A 17,648-nucleotide genomic window follows, 5' to 3' on the forward strand; every position below is an offset into this window, starting at 1 on the left:
TCACATACGCTCTACGCCTCCTTTTTTCTACGCACGCCTCCTTCCTTTTAAAATAACTTCCAAAAATAAAATATCTAAGCTCATCCCAATTTATCATGGATCAATGTTTTCAAGATACAACGTCATCGTCCCAATAAAGTAAAATAAAAAATCATCATCATCTCAATGTTTTTAGTATTTAAATATATAACTATCATCTCAATTTGATAAATTTAAAATCATTTAAACATCATCGTCTCAATGTTTTTAGTATTTAAATATATAATTATCATCTCAATTTGATAAATTTAAAATTATTTAATTACAAATATAAAATTTTGCATGTATTATCATCAACGCAAAATATTATTATTCAAATTTTTTATTTAAGGTTATTCAAGACAAATATCATCATTTTAGTTTATCAATTATGAATTGTCGAAACACGTTACCATCATCCAAAATCATTAAGATACAATATCACCATCCCAATTTATCTAAGTATCATGGATCATAAAAATTAAATACACAATATTGTCATCTCAATTTATTGTATTTTGGATAATATGGGCTCAAATATATAATTTTGAATCCAATATCATTGAGGCACAATACCATCATTTAAATTTATTGATTTTTATAACTTCTATGTTTAAATATAAAATTTTATATTTAAAGTCATCAATGCACAATATCATCGATAACATTTATTTATCAAATTTGGAGTCATCTAGAATCAAATATATAATTTTGCATTTAAGATTCTTGAGGCACAATATCATCATCACAATTTATCAAATTTAGGATAATTGAGACTCAAATATAAAATTTCACATCCACACTCATCGGGACACAATACCATAATTCAAATTTATCAAAATTAGGTCATCTAAAATCAAATATTAAATTTCACATCCAAAGTTAGGCATATATAGTCATCACTCCAAATTATTGAATTTAGAATAGTTTAGCCTCAAAATCAAATTTTACATCCAAACATCAAAATTTGTATCCAAAATTACTGATTCACAATACCACCATCCAAATTTATGAAAATAATGAAATATCATACTATGATTTTTATTTTTTTTACTTTTCTTTAATTTGATATTAAACTACTCATAAAAAATACAACATGATTGAAGTATAGTATAAAATTATATTATCTTATGAGAAAATAAGTTTAATGTTAACTAAAATCACTCAAATGTGTACACACACGGTGTAGTTTGAACTATAAATATTAAATTTAAAATAAATAAATACAAACTTAACTGATAAGATTATCATAGTGGTAAGAGACAGGCACATTATTTCACCCTACAGCCATGCTACTCCATTTTCATGTTTTTTTTTTAGGTGATGATTCCTTATTTAAATGCAGTATCTAATTAGAAGAGTATGTGGAATAATTTTGGCATTTCAGATGGAGACACTATTAGGAATGCCAGTGCCAGCTAATCCACTTTCGCCAGTAGGATAAAGTAATGTGTATGGCATTTTAACCACTCCAACTCGATTTTTAAGTCTAACATCATCATTCATAGCTACAATTTTCCCTTCAATTTCTCTCAATTTCTTTCCAAACCTTTCAAATGCTTCCAAAGGCTCTGCATCATATGTCCAATGCACAGTGTCTCTTTGTCCAAGATAGACCTCATCAGAAGAATGAGTAGACAATATTTCTATAAGTGAAATACCAATAAGAGTTTGCAATTGTGCAGTGATTGTTTTCAAAAAAACCTTATCAGGATTTGACACAAGTTCATCATACTCTGCAGTTCCTATCTCAGGCATGAATCGACGACTTATAGTTGGTCGGTTTGGTAGGTAACCTGCATTGTTATAATTATAGTAGTTAGTTCATAGAAATTGTTAAATTTATAGAAATAAAGTTATAGAAATTGGTTACTGTAATATGGTGTTGCAGTTATAGAAATTGTTAAATTTATAGAAACAAAGTTTTTCTACTTTCATACTAAAGTTGTAGAGGATCATAGTCTTATTAAATATACAATGTAATTATCAATAAAAAAAATATTTTACTTTTCTACTTGCTAATAGTAATAACCTGCATAAGGGTATTGTCCAAAGTTTACTGCAGCATGAAGAGCTGAAGCAATCCATATAATGATTGTGCAAGATTCAATCAACTCTTCAAGTGTTTGCATCTTTGGCCACCATGGCTCATCTTTCTTGTCACCATGACCTTCTTCTCTTAACTCCTTCCACCAAGATTGTAGCTCCTCATCTTTCTTCACCGTGTCGTCATTTTTGTAGTAAAAGGAGCAATAATCTTGAACCCATGTTTTGATGGCAAACCAAATCTCTAGCCCGTCAACAGCGTAAGGGTAATCATTGATCAATAATCGTAGGCCACGTGGAAGCGTTGAATCTTCAATAGCCATTCCTCTAAAAGAACCAACAAAGTATTAGTTCATTACAACAAAGAATATTTAATTAACTTGTTTATCAGCTATGTTATATTTGGTTATTAATTGTGTGGTTTAATTTGTTTACCTCTTGACAAGATCTACTGGCAATGCTTGTTCTGGGAAAACCCAATCCTTATAAAGTATAGATGACATCTCCATGGAATACTTGGATGGGAAAACAGTGGCCTCTAAAATGCCACCTGCATTGATGAGGATTTGTCGTGCAAGTGCATTTATATTCATTGTATCGCGAAAGTGTGGATGCAATAGTTTATGAATAGGGTGAAGCACGCTAAGTTGTCTGTTCACAGATATAATGAATGGCTCAATCGTTGCATGAGTATGCAACCTGTGATATATGAAATCTATTAGAAAAAGTTTAGTACAAATAAGTTAGAGTTAAATAACTATACACTAACATCCAAGTATATCTCATCGTCTTAATATATATAATTATGACATGTATAATAAGTATGGTTATACAACTATTTTTATGGTAGATTTATTAGTTAAGAATAGTTATACCAGTGGCTAATAAGTTGATGATAGCCAGAGTCGTTTACTGCTACATAAGCTTTAGCCAATTGCCAGATGGAATTTTCGACACCATCCTCTGCAGACATGTAAACTTTACTAATGGCACCATATTTATCTCCTTCTGGATGTGGCAAACTCAATTCAATGGCCAATGGCTTCAAAGTACCATTGTTTTGCAAGAAAAGAATTGTTCTACTAGCATAAGTCTTTGTGGAAGTGGAATTTATTCTTCTTAAGTATGGTATGAGTGCATCATGGTGATCCAATATAAACAACTTCTTTTGTGTGATTGCCTATTAAGAGAATGAATCATAACATTGAATGAAAAAAGATGACTGAAAATAAGTCACAATATTCACATAAAGTTGTATTATCAAAACAAATATCAAACTTGAAAATTGCCTCTTCAACTGTGAGTCCATCCAAGTTGCTTTCGATGTGTTCTTTTCTTATTTTACTGGATTGATCACCATAGACCGTAGGATCTAGCTTAGATGTTGGAGGAAATTCCTGCAATTTGATTATTAAAGACACATGTGAGGAAAAAAAATACAGTCAATTATCTATTGAACTAGGTAACATCTTACATTTAAGAAAAATGAATAGGGTAAACATAAGAATAAGAAAAATACAACTTTCTTATTAAATTCAATCGATTTTTTAACTAGTTGTGGCTAACTAAAATTCATATGAATTACTTGGAGACAACAAATTATGACAGGATTTACGCCGGCCAACATCTCTCTAGCAAATTCTTCATCTGTTCTCCATGCAGATTTATCCTCTGCTCCATATCATTAAGAGTGTCATTACAATATAATAATGATTTAAAAAATGCATTATTTTTCTACATTATTGGTGTGTAAATTGGATATCCTCAACATGCAACTGCGAAGATTAATGTCTATGGAAAATCCCTATGTCAAAAAGTTTATTAAAATACTAATGTGATCATGTATATTTAAATTGAATAATTAAGAAACATGTGTAAAGTACCTTTAATCACTTGAGGAACGGGATATTTGAGAAAGTTTTCACCATCAATTCTAAAAATTTGTTTGAGCATTTTTGCAGGGATGTTATCCCTAATTCCCTTAACCAAACCCTGAGGCACCTTAATCCCACCTTCATAAAGTTTGAGTACATCCTCCAAAGTATCAAACTCATTAGGAGTGTTGTCAAACAGAGATTCCAATTCAGGTTTGATAACTTGAACTACAGCTTTTAATGAATAAGCAAGAAAATCTGTCAATTTCAAGTGACCAAATCTTTCATCCCTTGGAACATAGATGTCTAAGCTCATTGCAAGGTTCAATCTACTCTCACTATTAGCATCTGACAATTTGAACAACAAAATAAATAAATATATAAAACAGCATGTTAGAAATTTAAATAGAAAAAGCTAAACCTGATTTTGTGGGTGGTCTACTAGTTCTTCCCCTTCGAGGATAAGGATATTGACTTGACCCTCCTAGAATTGGACGGGCATATTGTGGACCTTTATCAGGATCCCCCAAATCATTGTAGTTTGCATAATCATACACTCTGTCCCATTCTTGAAGTTGCTGGTTATTTCTAATGCCTCTTAAACTTTCTAGCTCTTCTTTTCTATACTCAAGAAGTGGCTTTGGTGTTTCACTTAAAATGTATGTCTGTAACACATTAACAATATATAACTACTACTATAGTGAACAAATGTAGAGCCACAGTTTTGATAATAGTTAAAAAAAATACCCTGTTACTGAAGAAAATGCGATCCTTTTCATATTTATGTGCAGGGTATACCCAAGAATTACAAATAAAGTGGATAACACCTTGACTTGGAACATTTTCAAGTGTGAAACTTTTTAAGTAGAATTCGCTGTGATGATTATTCTTTATTATAAATGCTCCAGGTGTTCCTATATCCTCATCCCAATCAAATGTAACACTGAATGTTGATTCGCCTGCTATCAAAGGTGTGCTTGTCGTAATCCAGTCTTCTAAATATTCAGCCTTCCCAACTTTTCCTTTCATGTCATTACCTTAGAAAATTTATGATCATAATTACATTCATGCTCAATTGTTAACTAAAATTTCATGCAAATATAGTTTTTTGGGTAATTATTATATTTTTAAGCACTATCATTCTAAAATAATTTTACATTCACATCTAATAATTTTATATTATGGTTTAGTAATTTTTTTACTTTATCCACTTTGAACTTTAGATGGGCTGTTATTTTTGGTTCAAATGCTTTAACATTTACTTTTGAACTTTTGTGAAACGATGTAAAGAGCTCGTACACTTGTTCAGACGATTGATCAGACGGATCAAATTGAGTCAAAGCCATAGCACCTTTTCCGCGTCAACGTCAAATTATCTGGATTTGTGTATTGGTTACTCTTCCTTTCGAAGTGGTTATTATAATTTAGAGTATCCAATTATTTGCAGTTACTTATTAATGTTTGGAAGAAAATGAATAATATAATGGAAAAAGAAAATAGGCCATACACGTTTAATGATATAGATATGCCTTTATTATTATAGATATAGATTTATTCTAACTAGGCTAGGGAGTTGTAGCTGAAAATAGGAAAGCGTTAGGTTTTGGGGTTGGAAAGGGGCGAGAATTTTACAAGTTTATCCTTAGATATTTTATTATTTGTCGCATGCACGTCCAACTTGCAATTTAATGCATGGGAATTTTCGAGGGTTTATAAAAGCTACTCTGTTTTTATTCTTACGCAACAATTTATCATTTAAATGTATTTTCAGAATTCTTTTATTTTTAAGAAATATTTAATTTACATATTCAATCCGTTTAAAGATCTTTTACATTTTTCATTAAAAATATTTGACTTTTAATAAAATTATTTTTATATTATTAATTGTTGTGATGTGATTGTAAATAACAATTAAATTTTTTTAAGAATTTAATAGATGTATTGTTAATGTAAAGTTAATTTACATTGACATTCAATAAATAATTATTGATTGTGCATGCAATTATATTATTGTATAGTTGCAACTAATTACTGCTATTAACTATCAGTGTAAAAATATTTTATATCGATGATTTATAATTTTTTTGAAAAGTTCTTTTTCTTTATTTTTAATTAGCATGAATTATTATTTTCAAAAAACATATGAACTATTATTATTTTATTTGTATTCGAAATCAAAAGGTATAATATTTTGTGTTTTGAGAAAACAATAAAGCATAATATGTAACAGAGAGAGAAATAAACATGCATGTTTAATTAATTGTAAGAAGAGAAAGAACAAAATATGAAGATCGAATTATACTAACCAGGATCAACTTTAACAGCACTCACAAGTTGGAGAGAAACCCTTTTGCCCACAAACTCATGAAGATCATCAAGAAAGGAAGCACTCAAATCGTTAAAGTCAAGAACATTTTTCTTCATCAAAACTACTTTCCCTCTAATCATGTGATCACTTTTGTTCTTGTTTTCGTGGCTGGTGAGGCCCTTCACAATGTTTTGAAACATCTCTTATTATGTTCCTTTCTTGAGAAACAGAGCACTTGGCACTTACTTTGTTAACAAATAATGGAAAGATACTTATCAAAGTTCAAAATGCTTGCTATGCGAAATGTAAAACGAAGTGGTGTATTTATAGACCAAATAAATAATATGTTGACCTATGATTTACCAATTAAATCAACCAATTAAACCAAAGGAAGAGGAAAATGTACCATTCTTTTGCGACAAGAATTATCTTCTATATACTCTCAATAATAAAATATAAGTAAAAAATATCAAATTAATTAATTGATACGTTTAGACCAAATACACATCAATGATATATGAATACATTAAAAATATTTATTTTCTTAAATATTCCTGTGAAATGTTTACATTAGAAAGATTTGTTTTATTGGTGGATTAATATGATATTTAATTATTAATACAACAGTAAATACCTATTATTTTCTTAAATCATTTTATTTTTTCTCTATATATCTTTTCCTATATCATATATCAAAATGTTATATATATACATACATATATATATATATATATATATATATATATATATAATATTATCATTTTTATTTTTATCTCTCAAAATGTAAAAAATGTGTATAAATTTATATTGATAATTTTTCTAATATAATACGAATTTATTTTTAACCATGTTTTCTCTCTTCTCAAAAGCACATAACCAACCTCAATATATTTTATACAGTTTTTTTAATAGGTGTTAGTCATTTTTTTCCTTCTAAATAACATAGTTCAAATTACACATGGTGTTATTAAGAAGATAGAATAAGAATAGAGAGCCAAAAAGGTGATCTTTCAGTAGGCTCCTTTTGGTAAAATTAAACAATAAATTGAATGATAGTTGAAAAAATGTTGATAGTTGAAAAGATATATGATAACCGATGATTTATAATTGGAAAGTTAATTAATTGAGATTAAAGTGTTTGTTAAATTTATATAGTTTTTAATAATATAAAATAACATATTTATTTAATTTAAAATAACAGAAAATGTGAAATTGTTATCCAATCTCTCCTAGATATTGTTTTACTCCATTTTATTTTTTAAAAAAAATTAGTTTTCCTACTTTATTTTACTTTTGTGGTAGAAATTAAAAAAAAATATAGTTTTGAAATAAAAGCCAAAACCATGCAACTCATTTACTTTTTTTTATATATATCATTTATTTTTTATATATTACAATACAAACATAAAGTTGAATAGTTCTCTAAAAGTTTAGCAAATTCCATATGTATAGATGGTAATAGTAAAAATAATGTAATTCTACTATTTATAATTTGGCATAAAAAACACATTTAAATTTATCATAGTAATAAATTATAAGATGAATAAATAATAATAAGTACATCAATTTATACCTTAATCAATTTCCTAAGTTGAATAACATGAAAAATTATTATTTTTTAAGTTATTTTGAAAATAAAGTAAAGAAACTGAGTATGCTTTGTTTACCAGAAGATATACATGAAATTGTGAATGTGAGAATATGGTGAATGAATGTAATAGTTATTTTGTATTACATAAAAATACAAAAAAAAAATTATAAATGAAAGAAAATATAAAAAATTATAAGGTCAGATGCTACTTAAAATAGTGTATTAGAATAAACTATAAATTGTTGAAATAAACTTATTTATCAAATATATTTATTTTAATTAACAAGTTTATAAACAATTTAATAAGCTAAAAACTAACTTATTAACATATTTATTTTAATTAACAAGTTTATTAATGTAATGAGAAGTCTTAATAATATAAATGTCTCTTTAACGACAAATATGTATATTAGTTTTAGTGCGAGAGTTAGAACCCCACATATATCCTTAATTAAATATCTCTACAACCATAAAATCCATTTTATGTGTCTTAATAGGTGAAATAGAGTGTATATACAATGTCGAAATTGTTCGTTTTTAATTAATGTATCACAAACACTTTTGTTTGCAAAATTTGACAGAAGCACACAATCTCATTTTAAGAAAATTGCAAACATTGTTTTAGTTCTGAATTTGGTGGAGAACGTATTAGATAAAATTTTAAAATACTTAATCATAATTATCCGTGACGTGATTGTGAATAATATTGAATTTGGTGGACAACTCATTAGATAAAATTTTGAAATACTTAATCATAATTATGTGTGATGTGATTGTGAATAATATCGATCATTGTCATGACAGTTCACTTGTCCAATCTTTAAGATTGGTTTATTGTGTAAAATTGTTTGAATTATTTAAAATTAACTGTTGAAATTAATTAAAACAAGAAACTACATGATACTTAGAGATAGCCGGTCCCTAAAAAGAACTATTAATTGAGAAATTTTAGACTTTGACTAATTACAATTCGTGACCAAAATCATATATACCAATTTGGTCCACTATATGATAGTTTAACAAGTATTTTTCGTTAATGAAAATTGTAAACGATGTGTTGTTTTCCCCGATTATGATAGCGTTGTGACTTTTGAACCATGCTCATTCGTGTGTGCACCCTGTTATTACTTTATCACCACTAAATATAAACAACGTCATGAAGAAAATTGATAATGAATCTAATTAATATATTAAATTTATTTATAATATTTTTAAAATACTTTTTATATATACATTCGATCAATTTTAGTTTTTAATTTGTCATTCGAGATAGATTAATACGTATCATCAATAAATAGTGTATTCAAATAAATAATAATAAATGAATATAATATTTATTTTGTTTTAAATTATATGTTATTTTGATAATTTTACAAAAATAAAAAAATATATTTAATGTTTTATGTAAAAGAAAAATTATAAGTTATTTTACAAAAGCGTCTTTCATTAATAGTGTGTGTAAAAGAATAATTATTTTTGTTGATCATTTATAATTAATTATTTTTGTTTATTTGCATGATAAAATAAATTTTATTTTAATTGCAGTTAGTTAAAAAATTTGTTGAATTGTGACATAATCAATAAGAGAATATTAGAAGGAAAAAAGTAATTGATATGATATACACAATGATAAATAATTTGGAAAAGAGAAAAATAATAAATAAAATATTTAAAATTAAACTCGTGGAGTGTGTGTGTGTGTGTTTTTTTAATTCCTTAACATAAATTTTCAAAGCAGATGTTGGCAAAACCATATTTTTAAAGTTAAAAAATCAAGCAAGCCGTTGACTTTTTTATGCTCAAAACATAATTCCTCTGCCAGTAACTAAGTAGTAGCATTCTGTCGTTTACCTCCGCGAAATTGGACATTTTTCAATTATATTCTTTTTCAAACAAAAAATAATAATATACTTACTTGAAAATTTATATACAAAAATATTTTATTTTTTATCTTTAGAATATCATAATGTGAGAATTCCACCACTTGAACTTTTTTTTAAAAGATTGCAACTAAGAAAATTAATGTGGAGTTTTATTTTTTTAATATATGAATAAATGTTAAATTAATAAATTAATAAAATTAAATAAAATATATTAAATAAAAAACGACACGCACAAACCTTTTAGTGGACCAAATGGAGTATAATGATATAGTCATGTTAATTTGGATTTTGGATAGGACCAAATTAAAACAAGCTAATATAACTATTACCACTTCGTCACAAAATACATTTTCTTCCGATTGAAAACAAAACAGATTGAAGCTGCTGTAACTAGGAGTTATTTTCACAGCATTAATTATTCGAAATTTACATTTCACTTTATGGTTGCCATAATTTGATGAGTAAACAACTTCTACACTCAAAGTTTTGTTGAATAGGGTACTCTAGCAATCAATAGTTTAAATTCATACATAATGTCCAACTATTTTTTTAATGAATTTTCAATGCTATTTATTGATTGCCAACTACCTTAATTATTTGGACACGGAAGAACATTCGATCTCTTTGACGTGAATCATGTGTGATGAATTTGTACCTTATAAACATCTAAATTATAAGATATAAAAAACGAGACAAATGTTTATTATAAATAAATGATAAATATGTATTACCTTTATAATTTATTAATTTAGACTTTAAACATGGTACATATAAAATATCAATAACCCGTCACTTGTGTAACATGACGAATTTCTTGCTAGTTCTCATAAAAAAATAGAAAGGCATACCTCTCATTTCTTAAGTCTCACATTAATAAAATATAGAGATATAAAGTTATATAACTTTTTTTAAAAAAAAGAGACATTCATCGTCTTATAAATTTTTGCTTTTTCTGTTGTTAGATTTATATCGAGTAATTTTTTGTTTTTACTTTTCTGTAATAATTTATTTTAGCTTAAAAAATGTGACATAATACTATTAAATAAGTTTATTACAATATCCACGAAACGAAGAAGGTTAAGAATTACCAAAGAGAAGAAAAAATAAGTGAGGTGCTGGTATTAAAAAAAATGTTCATTTTATTTAAAACCTAAAAATTAAAAGACAAAAAGAAGTATACTTAGTTCATTACTTGTGTTAAAACATTGTTCAAATGTGGAGACAAAAGCAAGAAAAGAAAAGCACAAATGAAAAACAGGTTTTCTATCTTTAAGAAATGGCAACATAAAGTTACAGAGTCTGACATTTACCATATTGACATAACATTATTAATTAACTTCAGTTTTCTTCATTAAAATTCTAAATATGTAAATTTGAAAAAAAAAATTGTACCTCCTTCTTTCCCAAATTTCTTCATTCTTAATATATTCTTCACTAACTTATTTCCCCCCCTAAATTTTCGTTGGAAGGGATGTGGGGTCATGTTGCCCAAACCCATATTAACATAGAAATACCATTCTACACTTATTCTATAAATAAGGTAATGAGAATGTGGAGTTATGGGTTTTCTATAATAATAATAATAAGAAGAAGAAATAAGGTTTGCTTAAATCACTTGTTATTGTCAATTTAGGTAAATATAGGGATTAAGGGTTTGCCACTTCATCATTCACTTTTGAATTTTTTTTCGTTTTTGTTGTATGATGAATATGATTATTGCATATACTTTATATGGGATGATAAATTGGTTGAAGTATTTGCAAATGCTGAAGAACTTGAAATACGTGGAATAGGTCAAAGAAGAGAGGTTGGAGCCCAACATGAAAGATATTGAATTTGAAAGGGTGAAGTTAACACAAAGTTACGAGGCTTGAAATGAAGATGTTTAATTGGTTTACTTGTCAATCAAATTTGCATATGATTTTGGGTTCACAAGCCAGAAGAGAATTGTTTGGATTGGAGTAATAGCATAGTTTAATGTTGAATTATTTTGTAATGCGATAGAATATGTGATTTTGTTAATTTAGTAGTTTGGGTTGGAGTTATAGAATGGTCCTTGTTTTATTGATCAGTGATTGTTTATTATGTGATTATAATATAGAACTATGTTGCACTTTCAAATAATACGAGGATGAATATAAAAGGTCCCTGGAATATATTATTTAATGTCATAAAGGTCTTGAAATAACTCACTTAAATTCAAACCAATATTCATTTGCAATTTAAACAAAAGAATTGCACTAAATATGTGCAATATAAGACAACTAGTGGTCATGTGGAATTTCGACAACAGGATTGCACCCAACACATGTATTATAAAACAAAACAACAGGCAAACACAATAGATTATATTCATCAAGGAATTATTGTTGGAGTTGGAATGTGTCCTCTAATAGGAGGTGGCCTAACACCAATTGGAATAGGGTAATTGGATCTGAGGAAGAAATTTGGGCTAGAAATTATATTAGGGAAGAAGAAATTAAGTTGGAGAAAAAGAAATTTGGGGAAGAAGAAGATTGGACTTTTATAGTCCTTACCAAAAAGAAATTTCATTTTATCTTGACAGAGGTCAAGAAAATTGATTCAAAAAAATAAAATACAGTCGCAATAAATATATCCTCATATACTTATGCTATGAGATTTTAATTTGTACATCAAACATTACTCAGCCATCTACAACAACAACAACCAAGTCTTTATTATACTAAGTAGGATCGACTATATGGATTAGATGACGTCATAACATTCTAAAATAATTTAAAGTACATTTGATCAACGTTTCGTCTCAATGAACACCTTCAAAAGCTTGTTCCTAAATCCCAACACAAAAACTGGCTCCAAACAAGAGCATAAGATGTAATTAGTTTTTCAGTTAAAAAAAGATGTGTCTCCCTGTGCATAATTGTTACATAGCCATAATTTTCTCATCACCCTTCACAGATTTTGAAAAAGTATAACAGCTAAAATAAATACATGTTGGCTTTAGTTGAGTGATGTCTACTGGCGTGAATATTAGCCAGTAATATCCAGTGATCACCTTCACCAATCATGAGCTCCATGACCAAGCCCATATGCATCCATATAACCCGCTTCATGAATGTGATCTTCACCGAGGTGATCATGTCCGTGACTGTGACCATGATGGTGAAAATGATCATCATGACCATCACTTTTTGCTTCATCAAACATCTTCTGTATGTGGTCTGGGATGGATGACTCTTGCTCAACTTTTCTGACAGTCTTTGGTAGCGACAAGACAAATTGAGAAATTTTTTCAGCTATCTCAACTGCTGCATCCTCCTAAGATCACAACAAATTGAATTAGTTTCAATAACAAACAGAATATAATATCAATATCACTAAGTAAAAATGGTGATTTATGTGATATAGAAACATAAATAATCGATTTGGGTGGACAGGAATAGGAAACGGGGGGAAAAATTAGGGAGGGAGAGTATGATTTCTCAGCTTTCATTGATTGAAATCTTTAGGAACCGCAGTATATAAACACAGTATTGAAAGTGAAAATGAAGGGCTAGTGCTACAACTACAAGTTTATTAGTCGGTTATAAAAAGACTTCCCGAGTTCTTTGTTGTAACATACAGGACACAAACTTGTATTGTAAGTTTATGTACGACATTTACAAATCCAATGAAAACATCTTAAAGTATAAGAGACGAGCAATATTAATACAGAAATATTCCAGAACATTAAATCGGAAAACATTGCCAATACATATCGCGAAGATGTTTGCATGTGTCAAACTCAAAGTTGTAGCAATAGTAAAGGGTTCCTCCTTCGCTAGACTAGTTTTAAGATTCAAATCACGTATCAAATAACAAAAGAAAAGGGGTTGGTTATACAAAGTTGACAAAAAAAGTGGTTGACTACACTAAGTTTAGGAAATGATTGATTAAAATGAATTGTGATTCATCATGGTGAATCATGATTCAAGATGAGATTCATGTCCAAATAGATACACATTACACTAGAGATTCATATCGATTGGGTTCAATTTAGTATTGAATTGAGATACAACTCACATGTATCGTACTCATAGGATACTGATAATCATGATGGCAGACTGTGGTTTGATGTCCACATAACACCAGACTTAGTGGCAATAGGGTTTTATTATTGTTATTGTTAATTTGTTACCAAAGATGGCAAGCTGGAGTCTTCAGGAAAGTTTAGACAAATGTAACATACTCACAAACATCATAAAATCTAGTTCTGAAACTATTGTACATTTGATCTGATATGATTAAGGTTTAACTTTTAAGAACAATAGCCAGTAGACAGCTCATTCACAAGTAAGAACACACTCCCTTCTTCCTAAATTCTGTGTAATTCACCTAGTTTGCATTTTATTCCAGCATTCATTTCAATCCAATTAAACAATTCTACACAACAACAAAATAAAATAAAATCATTCACAAGTATGGCAGATAAAACAAGCAATAAATAATCTTTTGCACACCTGAGCCCACCGGCCACCAGAATGCCTAACAAAATTTGCCCGTGGAAGTGCAGCCGCAACCCGATTCCCTTCCCGGCTCCATTCTTCGGACCAATCACTAGACCAAAGCAGTTGCATTGGCATATCTTTCAATCCATCAGAACCACTCCATTCTTCCAAATCAAAGCTAGAATTCAAATTCTTCCCAATAGCCACAACCGCTTTCCTTCCATCCCCAGCCTTCAAAAGCACCCTATGTGCATCAGCATCCAAACCACCGATCCTCTTAGAACAACAAAAATTCACCACCTTTGCAAAAACCAAAGGAAACCCTAAAACAACCTCTCTAATAAAAGGAATCTCCAAAACCCAAATAGGAAAAGCACCCGAATTTGAAGCGACCGTATCAACAAGTGTCAAACTTTTTACCAATTCCGAATTCTCAGAAACCCAATTAGCACTTAACCCTAAAGCTGAATCGTGCAAAACCAAATGAACAGGAGCTAACCCTAATGTATCAACAACCTGACCCAAAACTTTCCCCATCACTTCTGGACCCAAATCAATAACCTTTTTCACTTTCCTCTTTAACATTCTAGCTTGAATTTCTTCATAAGGAATTTGACCAGTTTCAACGATTTGATCAAAAGCCCAAAAAAAACCCTTTTCTTGAATTTCACTATAAACATAACTTAACCTACCAAAAACCCCATTAAACCCTTCAATTGTAACTTCAATTGTTTTATCGGAGAATCCATTACCGGGAAGATCGATCGCGACGACGCGAACGCCTTTTGTGGCGAGAGATTGAATTAGGTTTCGGTAAGAGTATGAAGTGAGACATTGGCCGTGAAGAATGAGAACGGTTTCGGAAGGTTTTGGAGTGGTGGGACCCAGTTGGAAGGTGAAGAGTTGGATTGGTTGTTGGTTTGGGTGGGTTTGGATTTTGATGGTGCGGCCTTTGGAGTAGTGTTGACGGAGATTGGTGGGTAAGTTGAGGAACCATGTTTTGGGGTCTTGTGGTGTAAGGGATGATGAACTGAAGAGGAATAAGAGGGTTATGAGAGAGATTGAAAGTTTGAAGTAGAACCAGAAAGAGAATGAGTTTGGTGGTTGTGTTGTGGTTGAGGTTGATTTGGGTTTGAGGGACTTGGTTGAGTTATTTGGTCGTTGTTTTTGTTGAAGATTTGGTTCTTCTTGTTCTTGTTCTGTTATGATCGCCATTAGTGTGTGAGTGATGGATCTTTTGAGTTTGGCGAGGTTTTGAAATAAGTTACAGTTTTACGATTAATTAAACTTAATAAAGTTGAGAAATGTGGGTTAGGGGGACATCATAATGGCATGGAGTGGTAATGGACCAATGGTGGTGTGAATCATTGTGCTGGGGACACTGTCGAGCTGTGTATGACTGTACTCTTTCTTTTTCTGTTTGTTCTATGTAGATTCATCGCTTTCCAGTTATATTTGTAGGACAATCCCGATTTAATTGATTTCCACCATTGATTTTAGATCAAACGGTCTATATCATACAATCAGTGAAATGATACGGTCCAAATTGTCAATCGAAATAAAAAATTGGGAGTTATAACTGCGTCAAACAATTACAATGCATAATCTAATTTTGTTTGGAATAAAACGGTTTAAGAACACCCGGAGTTGAACTTCTCATTTAGATGTTTAAAAAGGGTTCTAAATGATTATCGTTAATAATAGATGTGATTCCATTTCAACAACACTTATTTATTTTAATATAATTTATTAAATACAATATAAAATAAATTGAAAAGAGATAATGTGTTTTGATGGCCATTTTCATTGTATACAACGGAGTGTCTATTTAGTACGATGTTTAGTAGAAAAATATTTTATTGTAGATGTTTTATACTTATATTTTTTTACTTCACAATGGAGTGTCTATCTAGGATGATGCTTATAAAGGAAAGATGTCACTCCCCAAAAATTATACCTCGAGACCGACGTATAAGCTATACTCATATAGCTTGGCAAATCTACCAACTAATTTATATTAATCGGTTAATTAGTTCTCAATAATCATTTTAAAATAATATATAATTTTTCTCGAAATTTCGACATAGTATCATCTATAACTTCAACGTTACTAAATTTATAAAAAAATTGTTTAACTTTCAATTCAGTCATGATCCAAATAACATAATCTAATTGTTTAATACATTTCAAAAAAAATAATAATAATACTTTCTAAACTTCAAAATAGCTGCAAATTATATCAGACTCAACAGACTTTACAAAAAAATGGTTATTGATCAAAGAGGCTACCAAAAAGAAATATGATCGAGACTTTAATCTATTAAGAGATTGCTACTCAACTGCATGTGAATCTGAAAAAATAAACAACATGAAAGGATAAATCACAAAGACTTAGTGATGAGGCAACAACCACCATCAACTAGAAGAGAAACACACAAAAAACACGAATAATTATTTTACAATCTTGTAGTGATTATGTTATACACATAATAAAATAATTAAATTTATAATTTAGTTTATCAGATAGAAATACTAAAAATTATATTTATAGCGAAGCGATATCAAAATGACTAACATTAAATTTATCATAAAAATCAAACAAGTAAAAATACAAATTTTTGATAACCAAGATGCGACTTTATCTCATTGATAGTCCTTTCCTTCTGAGGGTGGCATTTCTCTTAGGGGTGGCTCCATCTAATGGATAACCCTCTCATCTCAATCCCACAATGCATCATCGCATATCAATTAGGGAGCATCTCGTTGATAGCCCTCTTCTTCTACGGATGACATTTCTTATAGGGGCGACTTCATCTAACGAATAACTCTCCCTAATCAAAACGAGGTAATCAGGTGCATCTACGTCGTTAACAATTTCACGATTATTACAACGATTTTCACAACACATATTTAAAACTCATAAATAAATCTAACTACAAACATATTGTTACGCCTGCGTAAATAATAATAATAATAATAATAATAATAATAATAATAATAATAATAATAATAATAATAATAATAATAATAATAATAATATTAATATTAATAATAATTAAATAAAACAAAACCCTTGCCACCTCATCCCATTTTTCCCAATTCCTCTCTCTCTCTTCCTCTCGGCAGACATCAACCCCCTCCCCCTCCTTCATTTTTTGTTTTCCTTCCTTCTTTTCTTCCCTTCTCCTTCTTCTCACTCTATTACTCAAACCCTCAATCCTTAAAGGAGGTTTAACATCCCCACAAGCTTAATTTCTCAAACTCCTACAAATTCTTTTGGTTGAGATTTTTGGGTTAGGGTTTGTGTTCTAAGGAAGGAAAAAGGGTACCCATCTCTTGAAAGTGGTTTATTGAGACTCATTGAGGTAAATGCACAACTCTAATCCTAGTATGAATTCATAGAAAAATGTAGTTTTGAGTAAAAATCTTATTTCGTGTTTAGAGTATATTTAAATGATG

At 29.3% G+C, this 17,648-nt stretch overlaps 2 protein-coding genes across 2 annotated transcripts; both read right to left on the reverse strand.

The window, feature by feature from the left end:
* Nucleotides 1-1,204: 1,204 nt before the first annotated feature.
* Nucleotides 1,205-6,554, reverse strand: LOC101502735 (probable linoleate 9S-lipoxygenase 5). The gene is made up of 10 exons (XM_004494555.4): nucleotides 6,245-6,554; nucleotides 4,686-4,975; nucleotides 4,360-4,603; nucleotides 3,948-4,286; nucleotides 3,650-3,735; nucleotides 3,354-3,461; nucleotides 2,940-3,244; nucleotides 2,500-2,763; nucleotides 2,051-2,391; nucleotides 1,205-1,814 (listed from the first exon to the last, which is right to left on the reverse strand). The coding sequence occupies exons 1-10, from the start codon at nucleotides 6,444-6,446 to the stop codon at nucleotides 1,402-1,404; spliced, it is 2,592 nt and encodes an 863-aa protein (XP_004494612.1). The 5' UTR covers nucleotides 6,447-6,554; the 3' UTR covers nucleotides 1,205-1,401.
* Nucleotides 6,555-12,552: 5,998 nt separating this feature from the next.
* On the reverse strand, nucleotides 12,553-15,529 carry LOC101503047 (protein AUXIN RESPONSE 4). The gene is made up of 2 exons (XM_004494556.4): nucleotides 14,202-15,529; nucleotides 12,553-13,020 (listed from the first exon to the last, which is right to left on the reverse strand). Exons 1-2 carry the CDS (start codon nucleotides 15,402-15,404, stop codon nucleotides 12,760-12,762), a joined length of 1,464 nt encoding a protein of 487 aa, XP_004494613.1. The 5' UTR covers nucleotides 15,405-15,529; the 3' UTR covers nucleotides 12,553-12,759.
* Between the last annotated feature and the right edge of the window lie 2,119 nt (nucleotides 15,530-17,648).

This window comes from Cicer arietinum, chromosome 3, assembly GCF_000331145.2.
Source record: "Cicer arietinum cultivar CDC Frontier isolate Library 1 chromosome 3, Cicar.CDCFrontier_v2.0, whole genome shotgun sequence".
NCBI classification, from domain to species: domain Eukaryota; kingdom Viridiplantae; phylum Streptophyta; class Magnoliopsida; order Fabales; family Fabaceae; genus Cicer; species Cicer arietinum.